Source organism: Camelus bactrianus, chromosome 20, assembly GCF_048773025.1.
Source record: "Camelus bactrianus isolate YW-2024 breed Bactrian camel chromosome 20, ASM4877302v1, whole genome shotgun sequence".
Lineage (NCBI taxonomy): Eukaryota > Metazoa > Chordata > Mammalia > Artiodactyla > Camelidae > Camelus > Camelus bactrianus.
The window spans coordinates 18,403,093-18,420,202 of record NC_133558.1 but is presented as its reverse complement, the minus strand read 5'-3'; the positions used below and the strand labels follow the sequence as shown (position 1 = coordinate 18,420,202).

Here is a 17,110-nt window from a genome sequence, read left to right as displayed (position 1 = left end):
ATGTACTATCTCTGATATTTCATAAGGACAGGACACCTCATGAAGCCAGTTTGTCTTTGTGGTGATACCTCTGATGTTGAAAAAGACCTGACCTCTGCCTGAAGGCTTCTCCACACTCATTACATTCGTAGGGTTTTTCCTCATTGTGGATTCTCACATGCTGAGCAAGGTGTGAGTTTAGTCGGAAGGCTTTCTGGCATATAGTACACTTGAAAGGTTTTTCTCCAGTGTGAATCCTGTGGTGCCGAATAAGGTCTGAGGTCAGACTGAAGGCTTTCCCACACTCATTACACTGATGGCTTTTGGAGTGGCTGTGGATTCTCTGATGGTGGGTGAGGAGAAGGGCCTGACTAAAAGTCTTTCCACACTCTTTGCACTCAGAGGGCTCCTCCTGACTGTGGATTCTCTGGTGTCGATTAAGGTGAGAGCTGCGCCGAAAGTTCTTTCCACAGTGGATGCACAGATAAGGTTTCTCTCCAGTGTGGATTCTGAGATGTTCCAAAAGGCCTGCATTCTGGCTAAAGACTTTTCCACACTCCTTGCACTGATAAGGCTTCTCACCAAGATGGATTTTCTGATGTCTAATAAGGTGTGAACTTCTCTGAAAGGCTTTCCCACACTCGTGACACTGATGACCTTTCTCTCTGGAGCGGACTTTCTGATGTCCAGTAAGACTAGAACTCTGACACACCTCAGATGCACAGAGCTTTTCTCCTGTGTGCGAACCTTCATGCTTAATCAGATCTGAGTGCTGGATGAACCCCTCCCCACATTCTGAGCACTTATAGTCAGTCTTCTCTTTGGGCTGGGCTAGCTGCCTATCCAAGTTAGAGTCCCTGTAATGAGCCTCTATGGGTTCAGATATTTTCTCAGATGATTCCACTCTTCCACGGGAGTCTGTCTCTACAACCAGCTTCTCATTCTCAATCCTGGTCTCCTCACCTGGAACATTAAATACACACCACCAATTACTTGCTTTTTGGTGCTCAGGGAAAGAAATCTGCAATTAGGAGGAAAAAATTTGAATTAAGCCACGTGTGCAAAGTGGAAATGTCATGGATTCTTGTATTTGCATAGAACATATGTGGAACGATACATAAGAAGTTGTTAATAATGGCTGTCTTCAGGAGATTGTGGTGGAAGATGACTTATCTTAAATGGTTTGAAGTTTATCATGTGATACACTCATATATATACACACATACATACACATACACAGAAGTCAGCAAGCAAGCAAACTGTCATCAGGAGCATGGCTGTATGTTATAATGGCCTGTCACATGGAAAATAAAAAAGCTATGCCAGTTGAGAAAGGGACAGCACTAGAAATGAAAAAATGAATTGGCAATAACATGTAGACATGGTGCCAATTTTATCATTGATTAGCTATATAATCTTCAGTAATTTAAATCCTCTGGGCTTAGTGTCCTCACCAAGAAATCAAAAACATTGGACCCCAAGACCTTGAGGGTAACATGAAGTCCACAAAAATGTCTTCGCCTTTCCAGATCTCCTTGGACACAGTAACTGCTTTCCTGTGTGGTTCAATGAAGCTGTTACATCTCAGTGCTGTAGTACATTGCTCTAATGCCTGGCACATAAGAAACAGTAAACAATGTTTGCTGAATAAAACCTTAGCTCAGACACACAGGCAGAAGAGGGCGGGGGAACAGCAGATTTTAAGGCCAAGAGCACGAATGGGGATGCAAAGTCAGAACGAGAGAGTAAGAGGGGAGGTGGATGGAGAAAACAGAAGAGTGAGAGCCTAAGCAGCACTAACAACAAATGAGGGTTACACAGCATGAGCAAGATAAAGGCAGCAGATCATTCACAGAGTGAGAGTAGATGAATCCCAGCGTGAAAGGGAAAGTGAAGGGACTGGTAAGGAGACATCAGAGAAAGTAAAGTCACCAGTGGGGGCGGAAAGGTTAAACAAGGTAAACAATATACTGTGTGTAAAGGCCCTTTGCGCGAGAAGGAAGTAGCCTACATGGGGGAGGGAGGGAGAGTTAAGGGAAGAGAACAGGAGAGGTTCTTTTCCAAGGATGACATAACAATGTATAATAAGGGGAGGCAGGGGGCTCTGAAACCAAAAAACAACCTGAACTTTGAATATAAAATAACACTTGCAACAGACCTAGAGGGTAAGGAACAGTTTCAAGAATCTACTACTGCTAAATTTACTTTTCATATTTAAAATATACATCCATCATGGATTACAGGGCATAAATTCATTTCTGCATGGCTGTTTAGAAATGGTCGGCCTCTCTCTTTCAGCTACTCTATATAGAAAGCTTCCAGAAGAAGGGGAGATTTGAAGCAGACTCAGAAACCGAGAAGGGGAAGTAGGTAGTACATAAAAGAAGGCTTTAAAATGAAGATCAGCCATTCATCAAATAGACACTGAGGGTCTACTCTAGGCCAGGGACGGGAGCAGACTCAGGAAACAAAACAAAGCCCCTACCCTCTTGGGCTAGCAGGAGAAAAAGAGAAGTAAACCAGCCACTCTAATGTCATATGATCAGTTCTGTGGTGAGAGGAAACCTGGAGCTCTAGCAGCAGAGGTGGGGACACGGATCCAGACCTGGGGGACTTAGGGAAGGACAGAGAAAATGGTATCCAAACTCAGTCCTGATGGAAGAGTAGGAATTGGTCAGGGGGAGTGAGGAGAAAGTATTCCAGCCAGAAGAGGAGCAGATGGGAAATGGAATGCAGCTCAGCATGAGGGGAACACACAGTGTGAGCAGGTGGGACAAAGGGCAATGAACTGTCCCAAATTGTCTGGGAATGAGGGGTTCCCGAGCACATGGAACAGTCGGAGCTAAAAGTCTCAAGCACACTGAAGCAAGCTGGTGATGTCAGGGCATATGAGGCTGCAAAGTCCACAAATGCCAGAACACGCCATATGAGGCCTTTGTTAATGGCCACTAGGAGTCACTGAAGGTGGTGGGTTATTTCTTATTTTTATTTTTTACTTTTTATTATGGACTTTTTCAAATGTCGAAAAAAAGTTGAAAGAATAACATTACTCAGCTCACTGAAGGGCTTTAAGAAGGGGAGTAACATTAATAAATTTGTGTTTAAATGATGAGAATGAACAGGAGGTAATTTAACTTCAATGGAAGCAGCAGGATGACTGACAGTAAAACAAAAAAGAGAAGCAGGGCTTATATCAGAAAGAGAAGAAAAATGCAAGGGACAGAAATTAGATCTCAGTGTCAGAGAAAATATAGTTGAGGGGGGAGCATACACAAGGTCCTGGGTTCAATCCCCAGTACCTCCTCTAAAAATAAATAAGTAAACCTAACTACCTTCACCCCCAAAATTTTTTAAAAATTGAAAAAAAAAAAAAAGAAAATATATATTTGAGCAAAAAAGAATCCAGGCAACATTTAGAAATAAAAGACAGTAGTCATTTAAAATAATTTGAAGATGGTAAGAAAAAATGAGTAACGAATCATGTGGCTGAATTCTTTGTCTTAGGTGAGAAACTAGCACTCCTTTTTTAACTCCTCCCCCACAGTAAGGGGGAGAAGAGGAAGGTGAACATCCACACAGGAGGAGGATTCGGTTTTAACTGAACAACAACAACAAAAACCAAAACCAAACCAAAGATTAGGGTATAAAGGAAATGTCTTCAGTGATGGAAACTTTTGTAATCTTGATTGTGGTGATGATTAGACAACTGTAATTACTCCATGTTTGTGAAAACTCACTTACAAAGAGTGATTTTACTGCGTGAAAATTATACCTCAACAAACCTGGCTCAAAACAAAAACAAAAAGCAAAATGCCAAAGGCACTGAGCAGGGCCTCAGGAGGGCACTATGAAGCCCGGCACATCTCACAGGCACGAAGATGCAGTCTACTTCTTACCCTCCTCTCTGTCAGGCTTTGGACCTTCACCCTCAGGTTGGACCTGCTGCTCCCACGCTGCTCTCAGAGGGGCTGTCTCCTCCACAAGTAGTTTCTGTTTCTTTGTCTGGTTTGAGTCCTAGGGACAATTAGGTACATGAGGGTTTAGAAGGAAACTGCTGTTCAGAAAAACAATGTTAGAAAAGAGAGTGAAGAGAAACCACACAGGAGGAGAGAAAAGAGGCTGGAGCACCTGGGGCACACTGCGTTCCCTCCCTCCCAGTAGGTAAGACTGCGGGGAGACCTGCAGCAGGAAACAGCCAGACTGAAAAGAAACTGAACCAGAGCTCAGCAGTGGGAGAACTGCTGGCCACCCCTCTGGCCAGAGGTCTCAATTCCTGCTTTCCTGCAAAAGAGCACATCTGACCCTTACCACCTGTTGTCCTGTTCCTCCCAGCTCCGGCTGCAAATCCTCCAGGACAACCACCACGTCTTCCCCGCTCTCTGGGTGACGCTCCCGCACCCGGACCTGGAGCTCCTCAGGCAGGATGGTCAGGAACTGCTCCAGCACCAGCAGCTCCAGGATCTGCTCCTTGGTGTGGGTCTCGGGCTGCAGCCACTGTCGGCAAAGTTCCCGGAGCCGGCTCAGTGCTTCTCGAGGTCCTGCAGTCTCTTCATAGCGCAGCTGCCTGAACTGTGTGCACAACGGCTCCGGTCTGAGGCCTGTGCCGTCTCCTTGCGGCTTGACTCCCTGTTCCTGAGTAGAGCCATGATCCTCCTTCACCACCCGAAGCCCCTCCTTCTTCAGGTTTAGAGGAGCTGGGGAATGAGCGCTCATCAGTGCTGTTGCCATCCCAGCTTCAGGCTGCTCTCTCTATCCTGGAGAACTTTCTTTTGACTGCCTCCTCAGGGATACCCCTGAAAAGGTAGTAACAAGAATTACAGAAACCATAATAATAATAGTAACAAGAATAAAAACAATAGCAACACCCCTCTGTTGAGTTTATACATTTCCAATAATTACTATCCATTTTTTTCACTCCAAAGCAACTGTACAAAATGAGAAGACTGTTTTACAGAAGATGGCCAGTTAACATAGCAGAAATAACAGATCTGAAAAAAATCACCATTTTGTAGCCTTTGATGAAATCACTGATTCAATCAAAGACCACAAATGGGTGAAACCATTAGGGGAAAGGAGTAGGGGGAAAGAGGATAATCTCATAGTTTCCAAGAATCACCACACTGATTGCTTATGAATTACCAAGGGGAAAATGGAGATATCGGGCAGTCACAGGCTTAATCAAATGAAACATAGCAACACCAACAGTAAGACAGCTGGCCTTGTGTCTTATCACTTATGAAGGATTTTTATTAAAAATGTTTAACATGAATCTAATAATGAGGAAACTTTCTGATAAATCCAGAATGTCCAGAATGTCTAGAATGCAGCTTATCTACAACAGGCATGCACTCTTCAAATCAATTACATGAAAAATAAAAAGAGACTGTGTGGAAGATATTTTTCTAGATTAAAGACACACAGCAAAATGCAATATGTGAAACTTGCTCTTGAGTTTAAAAAAAGATACAAATATGTTTTCAAGAATTCAGAAATCTGAATACGAAAAAATATATAAACAAACTATGGCCCAGCAGACCAAACAGAGCCCAAAGCCCGTTTTTGAATATAAAGCTTTACTGGAATACAGATACACCCACTTGTTTAGATATTGTTTATATCTGCTTTCACAATACATTGGCAGGACCGAGTACAGCTGACCCTTGAACAACGAGGCGCTGATCTCTGTGTAGTTGAAAATCTGAAAACTACTATCTCTGCCTCCAAAACAAAGGAACTGATAAATGAGCAAGGGTAGGAAGCTGAAACAGCTTGGATAGAATCAGGACTCCAACTAGTTCTTTTGATTCCACATATTATGCTCTCTAATCAAACATAAACTTTTAGTTAACACTTAATTAAAGATCTGTAAAATGAAAATATAAGTACTATGTTTTAACTGAAAAAAATCCCATGTAAGCGGACGCATGTGGTTCAAACTCTCGTTGTGCAACGGCCAACTGTAGTCACCACAGAAATAATATCATCTGCCAAGCGGAAAACATTCACTCTCGGGCCCTCTACAGAAAAAGTGTATAGATCCTGAGTTTTTTTTCTCAGGTGGGATACAGTTCTGTGGTCACATAAGAGAATATCCTTATTCTCACGAGATGGTGCTAACACTTATTTTCAAATGTTTCAGAGGGAAAAAAAGTGTGTGTGCGTGCATATGTGGAGAGAGAGAAAGAACACAAATGTAGCAGGATGTTCACAACTGCTGCTATGAGGGGTGTACAGTATTAATTATCCTATTTTTTCAACTTTCCTATAGATTTGAAAGTTCTCAAAATGTTGAGAAAGATACGAAATAAATAAAATTGCTTATATATTCATTAATTAAAGCCAATATCAGAATTAACTAAAAGAATGTAAGGATATGCATAGCTCATCTCATTTATTGTCTACCCTGTGCTGACTCTTAGTTGCTGGAGATGCAGAGATAAAAGAACTCCCTGGCCTCCAGAGCTCTCTGCTCCTCAAGAAATCTCAAGTGGATAAGCAATTACATACAGTTCAGTGTATTAGGTGTCATAAGGAGGCAGATACAGCATGCTTAGCAGAGCTCAGTGGTAAAATACCTAATTCCCAGTAGCAGGTCAGAAAAAGCTTCCTGGAAGTGAGTCCTTTTGATTCTTAAAAGACAAGTGAAAGTGAGGCAAGAAAATAGGGAAAGGGTTTTTCAGACAGAGAAAAGTCTGAGCATAGAGCTACTGGGAAGCCTAGAACTACCCTTCTGAGCAGTAGTCAGTTATGCCTAGGAAAAGGCTAAGTGGGGCTGGAACCCTGGGAAACACCTACATGTAAGGAAGAGAAGGGAGAAGGAACACCTGGAGAGGTAGGAGAACAAAGACAGTATACCCAGAAGACTGAGGGCATCTGTTTCTGGGAGTGTGGAGTGGTGGTGAAAGCCTGGGCCTCAGACAGGCCTGGGTTCTAATCCAGCCCCGCCACTTACAGTGTGACCTGGGACAAGGTACTTATCTTCTTAGAGCTTCAGTTTACTCATTTGTAAAATGAAGACAATATCAAATTCACAAAGATGTTTTGAGGTAAATGAGATGATCATTGTAAAGAATAGTAAATAATGGACTTATAATTGGAATTATGAAGAGGCAGTGTTCAAGAGAGGGAAATGTTATAGAAAGTTGGGTTAACCTAAGACCTGACATATACACTTAATTAAAAAACACAGAGGTCACAGTGACAATTCTGTTTATGGGATAGGGAGAACAGTCAGCCAGTCATGTGAAAATGGGAAAATGGAAAGAGTAAGCAAAAATTACTCTTTCAAAAAATAAGATATTCAAAGGAAGGAGAGAAATAGGACATAAGCTAGGAGGGGGTAATGTAGAAGACAGGTATGTTTGTACCTTCAGTTACTATCTTTATGCCAGTGATTTCCTTAATTTTCAGCCCAGGTATCTCAAGAGTGTGAGATCTGTATTTCCTTCTGGCTAGCTATCTGGTACCTGGATACCTCACAAAAGCCTCTCAAACCCTGTCAAAGTAAACTTGGAGAATTCCACCATCATCCTTTGAAATACGCCCTTGAAAACATGAGGATTTAGCATTCTTGATTTTGCCTACTCCTGAGAGACTCTAAAGATGAGTGAAATAGCATCTGTCAACTGCTGACACACACTTTTGAATCAATATGCATGAGGCTCACTCAATTAGTGGCTGTGCCTGGCTAGGTTTCAACAGCTTGCTGTTACATATTATGGATGTGCATATAGTATCACTCCCAGTTGATACTTATTTTTCTTTGTCAAAAATGGACTAAAAATTTAAAAAGCCAATCCTGCAACTTTAATTCTCCAACTCTCTTCTCATTAGTGCCCATACACACTTCATGTCTCAGTGTAATAGGGAAGAACAAAACTGACTCCGTATTAGATCTGTTCCTTTAGCTCTAACCCTGTGCTCTGTTTCCTGTGCTTAGTCATGCTCCTTCCACACCTTTTGTAAAAGAATGTTGCCTATAACCCGAAATATATAGGATAACCCATTCTCAAGGCTCTGACCGTCAAGGGTATAACACTTTCCCATTCATATAAAGATAAAAAGTTGCAGAATAGAAAATAACATTTGTCTTGTTGGAGGTTTATAGGGACACCTTGACCTGACCTATCTGTACAGCTGCAAGAACAAAGGATTCCGATATCAAGAAGTCTGTAACAACCAACCACAACCCCTCCCCTTTTTAGTACAAAAAGAGCCTAACCTCTGGCTTGGGGAAGATGGTTCTCCAGGACATTAGTCTGCTATATTCTCGGTCTCCTGGTTTTCCGAATAAAGTTATTCCTTGCCCCAACATCTTGTCTCTAGATTTATTGGCCTTTTGTGTAGTGAGCAGAACGAGTTTGTATTCAGTAACATCAACACAGTAAAATAAATCAGCACAACTATTCAATGTGTTTTACTTGCATTAATGCATTTAATCCTCACCTATCCTAACCTCAATGAAGTACATACTATTATTAACCTCACTGTACAGAGAAGGAAACTGAGATAGAAAGTGTTAAATAACTTGCACAAGATCCCCAAAATTGAACCTTAGATCTTTCCTCCAATATTTCTGGCAACCACAGGCCAAGAACCTTGGATTTATCTTTGTTTTCTCTCCTACTTTCATACTCCACATCTGATCCAACAGCAAATCCTGCCAGCTCTACTTTCAAAACAGTTCATTAGTCTGTTACTAGCCACTTCTACTATAATACTAGACCAAGATATTCTTATCTCCTACCTGAATCACTTGCAAGAGCCTCCCAACTTAAGTTTCCCTGATTCCACTCCTACCTCCCTACAGTCTTCTCATCATGCCTTTCCAGCTATAGATGCTTTAAAACATAAGTCAGATGTTTTTCGTCTGCTCAAAATTTTTCGAAAACTCTTTTCACACCAACATATGATCAAATTCCTCACACAATACAATGCCCAATTTTCCCACAAGCCTCCTCCCACACCCACTACCCAATGTCTCTGAGATCATCCTCTACACCTTCACCATGTTCACGTGCTCCGACCACTCCGGTCTCCCAGCTATTCCTCGAATATGTCAGGCAAGCTCCCGCTTTAGGGCCTCTGTTGCTGTTCCCTCTGCCTAGAAATCTCGTGCCCTCCCAAGGCCACATAGGTCTTTTCACCTCCCTCAGGTTTCTGCTCAAATGTTACCTTCTAAGGCTTACCTTTAATACGTATTTAAAACTAAGCTCAATAGATGAAAAATAAGCAGCAAAAGGTTGCGCCCCGGTAACTACACCCACCACTTCATTCCTCTTCCAGGCCCCAGTATGAACACCTCCCGCTCCCGCCCCCGTCCACATGGCCCCTTCTCCGCACTCTCACCTCCAGGGAATCAGCTGCTCCCCGCCCACTGGCCGCAGTTCCTCCCCAACCTGGAGCACAGTCATCACTCACCTCACCAGGCGACCGGTAAGAAAAGTCTAACGCTCCTCAAGCGCCCTCTTCGCTCTTTGCGGAGCGCCTGATCTCGCGCCGCGGCGCACTTCAGCATCCGCTCTAGGAATGCCGGAGGACCGCAGCTCGCTGGCCTCCTGCTCCCGCTTGCGATAGGAGACCAAGTTCCAGCCCATTGGCTGAACGTTTTCTGAGTCCCACGGCTGGGAGGGGCGTCCACGTGTGAGCTTGGGTTGGTGTTTGAGGTTTTGTTTGTTTGTTTCACTTTTAAGCCGAAATCCGTTTTATTTATGTAGAAACAGGCCAGCTCAGTTTAGTGTTGTCACAAACAACTGGCATTCCCACTTTGCTCACTCACATAATTAAAATACAGACACATATTTTACCATTTCTCTCCAATTTAAAAAGGTCATTAAATACAGTGGCAAAAATAAATGTCAAAGTATTTTGAAGATTAACTGAACAATGAACATATATTTGTATTAAAAGTTTTAAGGTAATAAAAAAATTGTCTATTACAATACTCTGCAATCGAAGATAGGGTTGGGTAGGGGTGCGGGGCATCAGATAGCACCACCAAAATAAATTGTGCTGAAGAAAACAGAAATATTCCCTTTCTGATTCACCTCAAAACAAATAGAAATATTCCCTCTCTTATCCACCTCATCACAAACTACTCCCCCTTTCAAACTCTTTACCCTGGCTGGCATCTTTAGATTATTGATTGCATTGGATATCCCATGAAAATCAAAACCCTTTATGTTGCTTACTCCCTAAGCTGCTGATGGCTATGGGCAAGAAGCCTTCCCTTGTGCTATAGAACTTAAAACAAAAACAAAAACAAAAACAAAAACACACCACTATATACCCATTAGGACCCCTTATGCCAGTGGAGGAGATTTATATTTTGAAAAACATTATTTTAGATAATTCCACAGTCATAAAATGAGGCAGTTAATGATGTTGTATAAAGTTTATCAATTGTAAATTAATCAGCAGCAGCCTCACTAGTTTGCTTTCTTGGGCTGTTTCTCAGCATTGAGTAAAACTCAGCATAACTCTGGTGGTTAAGACCGCCTGTTTGATCTGTTCAACTTCCTCCTGGAGCAGAGTTTAATACTAAAATGATTCTGATGGTTTCTTGAACCTAAAGATGACACAATTTTTTGTTGTGCTAGGTTTTTTCTATTCTACAACCCATAACCACATACTCTAAGTGAAAATGCTTAAAAAAAGAAAAAGTTGTTTTAACTCCTTTTTTTGGCTCCCTGAGACCAAAGTGACCACAAATTCCAACCCTCAAAATCTGTTTTAAGGCAGATTTACCGGCCAGGTTCCTCTCTAACAGGAGCATTAAACAGCAAGCTAAGGAAAAGGACAGCACAAAACACTGTCACCAGAACTCTACTGAGGGCATTACACTTACTATTTGTTGCATTGTGTGTATTTTGTCTTTTTGAACAAGAAGCCCACCAATCTTACCTTGGTCTACTTAGAAGCTATAGTTTCTCAGCTGTATCTTTTCCCCAGGTACAAAAGACAAAGGTATTTAAGTGTATGGCTAGCGTTAGTGCCTCTTTTGCAGACTCAAAGGGCAATTATGATCAAATGTTTCCCCAAAAAGCAATTCAAAAGCCAAATAAGAGGAGAAAATATCCTCAAGATATGTAATAAGGAACTAATTTATTTATTATTTGATGAGTTCTTATGATCGATAAGAAAATGACCAACAACCCAGTAGGAAAATGGACAAAGGTTATAATGTGGGTATTTCACACACACATACACACACACACACACACAAGGTACAAAAGACTCACACATATATGTATACATATGTACATATATATGAAAGTATGCTCAACCTTACTCTTATTTACAGAAAATAAAATAAAATGAAATGCCATTTTCATATCAGATTGGCAAAGATCAAAAGGTTTAGAAACACAATACTGGTAGGTGAGTGTGTAAACTGGTGCACGTCATTTGGAAGGCAATGTTGCAATATCTATTAAAATTTAAAAGCACATAGAGCTGAATATGACATTCTTAGACTTTCTCTGACCACTCTATCAAAAATTACATTACTATCTCTAGCTTGTTTTCTTCATAGCATACTATAATTTATATTTGTCTGTTAGCTATTTAAAGTCTATCTCTCCCAGTACAGTGTAAAAATCTATGATGGCAGAGATCAAGTCTAACTTATTCTTTGGTTTATCCCTAATACCTGCCATAGTGCCTAACACATAGAAAGCATCTAATAAATACCTTCCCTTTGATCCAATAATTTCACTTCTACACGGCCATTTTTAGATGACCCAAAGGATTATATTTGATCCAATAATTTTACTTCTAAATGAGTGTTCTACAGATAATACACTCAGACATCTGCAAAGATTTTCACTACAGTATTTATTGTGTAATTGCAAAAATGGAAAACATCTTAAACATCTTAAAATATAAAATATGTTCTTCCATATGATAGAATATTATAAAGTCACTAAAAAGAATGAGATAGATTTATATGCATTGATATAAAGCATCTCCCAGGATATATTGTTTAGTAAAAAGATGTAGATCCATCTGTGTAGTCTGGTATGGTTTGTTTCTAAAAATGGAAATATACACATGTAATAAGGTGGCTTTCACTCAATGCTCTTTGGGGAAAATCTCAAGCTAGTGTGGTCCAGTTCAACCAAATCACATACTGGGGAAAAAGTGCCCGTCTACATCTCTCTGCCCTGCCAGATTCTGGAACCCCTTCACTGTTAGCTCTATGGGCTTACCAGGGTCTTAAGCCTTGAAAAGGGGCTTAAACAAATTAGATGGTCTGATAGTACTGAAATCTCAGGATTTAGGCAGATGTCACTGGATGACAACAAAGACTTTATCATGGACCATGAGTGGAGCTCACTGTCTCCTCCAGCACTGGTGTTAGCCAGTTTTTCAACACTAACTCTCTTGTCCACGTGGTCCCTCCTGAGCTTATCTCCTTTTCATGAGCTCTATCAACTGCCTCCTCCTTGATAACTTCTCATTTTTTTCTCTCTCCTCTTGTAGATCCAGGGGTAGGCCATTCTATTTCCCTGGCAACAACACCTTTTCTAAGGGGAAACATGTGACCTAAGCGAATCCAAATTGGGCTGAGTCTCAGCATTTTGTTTACAATATCAAGACAAAAATGCTCTTTCTCTCTTCATAGGTTTACTAGGAAATATAGAACCAAACTCAGGAGCTTTGGCAGCCTTTTTATTATTTAACGGAAACCTGCCTAGAAAGCAAAATGATCCACAGAGAAGACAAAATCTTACTAAAACCATGCAGGGAACCTGTCCTCCTGCTGGACTTCTCAGTTACATGAGCCAGTAAATCTCCTCTAATTTTAAACTCAGTCTGTTAAATGAAAACCAGAAGTATGCACTCAATGGATACACTCAATACTTTGCTCTTTCTGAGGTTCTTCTGGTTCTCCCTAGGGAAATGAATGGCTCCATGAGGCAATGAAGCCCTCAAAGAGAGAAAAGTCAGAGCAACAGAGGGAGAAAAAAAAGAAACTTCAGGTTCATAGCTCCAACCTTCTTGTGCAATATATATACACAAAACTTATGGGCAGATATATAAGATGCCAAAAAGAGATTTCTTTGGGTAGAAGGATCAGGGGACTGGAGTAAAAGACTCACATTTTACTGACTCTCCTCTTGTAGTATTTGAATATTTAAACCATGTTCACATATTACTTTTTAACTTAAAAATAACAAAAAAAATAAATTGCTGAAGAGATCTCAAAAAGCAGCTTTTTCTTGAGGAACTCACTGACATAGTAGGTATAGTAGCACCAGAAACTCTTTTAATTTTGGTCATATAAAATTGTTGTTAAAAGTCCTGCTACAGAATAAAAGTCCTTATTTGTCATCTTTCCCTTTTGTCTTTCGGTACACCATCTCTCGGAAACTGGCTAGAATCTTACTCTCTCTCTTTCGTCTCTCTTCTTGGTTAAAGGATGCAAGGGCTCTCTTCTCATCAGCACTGTAGATCTGGTTCTCTTTACGCAGTCGTACAGCCTCCATTCTGCGATGCCTGCTACCACTCATAACATAACCTGAGCATTCAAATGAAGCAATCTCTTCACTCGTCAGCCCAATTTCACCTCTTCGTGGGATACGCTTCCCAGCTTTTACATACTCAGCCATAGCTGCACCTTCACCTGGAAGCAGAGCATGGCCATAGTTCAAAGGTTTCCCATCTTGAGAGGTGTATATTACAGGTGCCTCAGGACCTATCAGATCCATGTTATCTGCAATTTTTGACCGCTCAATCCAGGTATCTTCTGGCAACTCCCCTTCCGAATCCTTATAGCTTGAGTCACTGGATTCTTGTTTAGTCTTTTTAGTCTTCTGTTTCTTGGGCTTTTTAGCTCTGTGTTCCTTTCTTTTCTCTTTCTTCTTGGCTTTTTTTGCTCTCTTTTTATCATCATCAGAGGTAGAATTAGTGTCGGAGTCTAAATTACTGTCAGGATTATCGGAATATTTCCTATGTTTTCTTTTGGACTTTTTCTTTCTTTTTTTCTTATTTTTTGAATGACTGGCCTTTTCCTTTTTCTCTTTTTCTTGGGAGCTGGCATTTGAACTGCTGCTCTTCTTAGTCTTTATCTCTTCATCCTCAACTGGGGTGTGTTCATCAGAATCTGGCTCAGGAAACTTGGGAGACAGCCCCCACACCTCAGGAGCTCCCAACTCCCCAATTCTTTCTCTCTCTTTCAGCCTCCTCTGTCGATAGATCTCCTCCTCCTTCTCATAGTCTTCCGTCCACTGCCGGTCGTCCGCATAGTGGTGGTGATAGTAACGGTGTCCGCCATAGTAAATGGAAGAAGAGGACGAGTAGGCGTAATTGCAGAGCCCGGAGGGCCGCTCTCGGGACCCAGAGCGGCTGAGGGGGTAAGGAGTGCCAACGCCCGACTCACCCCACGGAGGCCGGAGGCCCTCGCGGCCGCGGGAGTAAGAGTGACAACGGCCGCCCCATGGAGAGCGTCTAGCGTGAGCGGACGATGGGCTCCTCGACGAGCTGCGTCGCCGTTTCCGAGAGCCCGAGGTGTCCTCGGGATAGCGGGACCGGGACACTGGCGCCATTGCCCGCGCTTTCACAGAGGCGGTTTCTACAGAGACGCCGGCTGGCCTGAGAATCCCGCCCACCAGGTGCGCTAGCAACGGTCGGGCGCACGACTTCCGCTTCTGTCCGGTTGCCACGTGAAGACCCAATCAACATGTGGGCTGTGAGGCCCCTGCTTTAGCTGAGGCTGCGTGGAGGCCTCTTCTCCAGAGTGGAAGAAGCGGGTACAGTCCCGCCTGTTTTCAGGATTTACAGTCCCCAACCTGAGCCCTGTGGGAACACAGAGAAATTCGCATCAGTGAACCCCTCAACTGTTCAAACACTCCATTCTCTACCTGATTATCTGCCTTCAACCAGCTTGATGGTTACCTTTCTCTCCTCCCATACTCATTTTTACCCCTTTGTGAAGTTTCCCTACTTCTCACCTTCTCTTGTTTACCCCTTAAACAAGGAGTTTGTCCACCACCTTCATGGCAAAGCTACCTGTTAAGGACTACCAAATCCCACTTGGAAGCAAAAACCAGAATTTTTTTTAAAATCAAAATTTGAGTTCAGCCTAAACATCACATCAACAAAAGAGAGATCAAAAACCACATGATCATCTCAATAGATGTAGAAAAAAATTTTTCATAAAATTCAACATCCATACATGATAAAAACTCTTACCAAAGTGGGTAGAGAGAGAATATATTTCAACATAATAAAAGCTATTTATGACAAACCCACAGCGAACATAATATGCAATGGTGAAAAGCTGAAAGCCTTCCTGCTAAAATCTGGACAAGACAAGGATACCCACTCTCACCACTGCTATTCAACACAGTAATGGAAGTCCTAGCTACAGCAACCAGGCAAGAAAAAGAAATAAAAGGGATCCAAATTGGAAGGGAAGAGGTAAAATTGTCACTATATACAGATGGCATGACGCCATATATAGAAAACCCTAAAGACTCCATACAGAAAATGCTAGAGCTGATAAACAAATTCAGCAAGGTAGCAGGATACAAGACTGATACACAGAAATCTGTTGCATTTCTTTACACTAACAATAAAATATCAAAAAAGTAAAGGGAAAAAAATCCCTTTTAAAATCACAACAAAAAATAAAATAAAATACTTAGGAATATCACCACCTTGACCAAGGAGGTGAGACTTACAGGCTGAGAATTATAAAAAATTGATAAAGGATGTTAAAGCTGATTTAAAGAAATGGAAAGCTATCCTATGCTCTTGAATTGGAAGAATTAATATTGTTAAAACTGCCATACTACCTAAAGCAATCTATAGATTTAATGACAGCCCTATCCAATTACCCAGGACCCTTTCCACAGAACTAGAACAAATAATGCTAAAATTTATATGGAATCACAAAAGACCCAGAATTTCCAAAGCAATACTGAAGGAAAAGAATGAAGCTGGAAACATAACCCTCCCAGACTTCAGACAATACTACAAAGCTACATTAATCAAAACAGTGTGGTACTGACACAAAAACAGGCACATGGATCAATGGAACAGAATAGAGAGGCCAGAAATAAATGCACACACCTATGGTCAATTAATCTTTAACAAAGAAGGCAAATATATACAACGGAGAAAAGACAGTATCTTTGGCAAGTGGTATTGGGAAAGCTGGAAAGCCACCTGTAAATCAATGAAATTAAAACACTCCTTCACACAACACACAGAAATAAACTCAAAATGGCTTAAAGACTTAAATATAAGACATGACACCATAAAACTCCTAGAAGAGAACATAGGCAAAACATTCTCTGACATAAATCACAGCAGTGTTTTCTTAAGTCAGTCTCCCAAGACAATAGAAATAAAAGCAAAAATAAAAAAATAGGACCTAATCAAACTTGTAAGCTTTTGCATAGCAAAGGAAATCATAAAAAAATGATAAGACAACCTACAGACTGGGAGAAAATGTTTGCAAATAAAATGACTGATAAGAGCTTAATTTCCAGAATATACAAACAGCTCATAAACTCAATAACAAACAAAACAAACAACCCAATCAAAAAATGGGCAGAATAGCTAAACAGACATTTCTACAACGAAGACACACAGATGGCCAATAGGCACATGAAAAGATGTTCAATATCGTTAATTATCAGAGAAATGCAAATCAAAACTGCTATGAGGTATCACCTCACATGGTCAGAATGGCCATCACTAAAAAGTCCACAAATGATAACTGTTAGAGAGGGTGTGGAGGAATGCAACCCTTCTATACTGTTGGTGGGAATGTAAATTGGTGCAGCCACTATGGAAAACAGTATGAAGATTCCTTAAAAAGCTAAAAACAGAGTTAACATATGATCCAGTAATCCCAGTCCTGGGCATACATCTGGAGAAAACTCTAATCTGAAGTTACTTGCACCCCAATATTCATAGCAGCACTACTGACGATAGCTGATACATAGATGAAACCTAAATGTCTATCAACAGATGATTAGATAAAGAAGGTGTGGTATATATGTACAATGGAATTCTACTCAGCCATAGATATGAGATAATGTCATTTGCAGCAACATGGGTGGACCTAGAGATTATCATGGTAACTGAAGTAATTTAGGCAGAGAAAGACAAATATCAT

At 41.2% G+C, this 17,110-nt stretch overlaps 2 protein-coding genes across 4 annotated transcripts; both read right to left on the bottom strand.

Annotated features, from left to right (window-relative positions):
* Positions 1-30: 30 nt before the first annotated feature.
* On the bottom strand, positions 31-9,531 carry ZSCAN26 (zinc finger and SCAN domain containing 26). Of its 3 annotated transcripts, none has more exons than XM_010974130.3 (4): positions 9,400-9,531; positions 4,288-4,772; positions 3,876-3,993; positions 31-942 (listed from the first exon to the last, which is right to left on the bottom strand). In XM_010974130.3, exons 2-4 carry the CDS (start codon positions 4,705-4,707, stop codon positions 38-40), a joined length of 1,443 nt encoding a protein of 480 aa, XP_010972432.1. In that variant the 5' UTR covers positions 4,708-4,772; positions 9,400-9,531; the 3' UTR covers positions 31-37. The 3 variants fall into 3 exon arrangements, with proteins under 3 accessions (XP_010972432.1, XP_074204362.1, XP_045365594.1); XM_074348261.1 differs by having other exon boundaries at positions 4,291-4,772; XM_045509638.2 differs by having other exon boundaries at positions 9,328-9,461.
* A 2,380-nt stretch (positions 9,532-11,911) lies between these two features.
* Positions 11,912-14,808, bottom strand: NKAPL (NFKB activating protein like). Its single transcript, XM_010974134.3, has one exon. It carries the CDS (start codon positions 14,526-14,528, stop codon positions 13,305-13,307), a length of 1,224 nt encoding a protein of 407 aa, XP_010972436.2. The 5' UTR covers positions 14,529-14,808; the 3' UTR covers positions 11,912-13,304.
* Between the last annotated feature and the right edge of the window lie 2,302 nt (positions 14,809-17,110).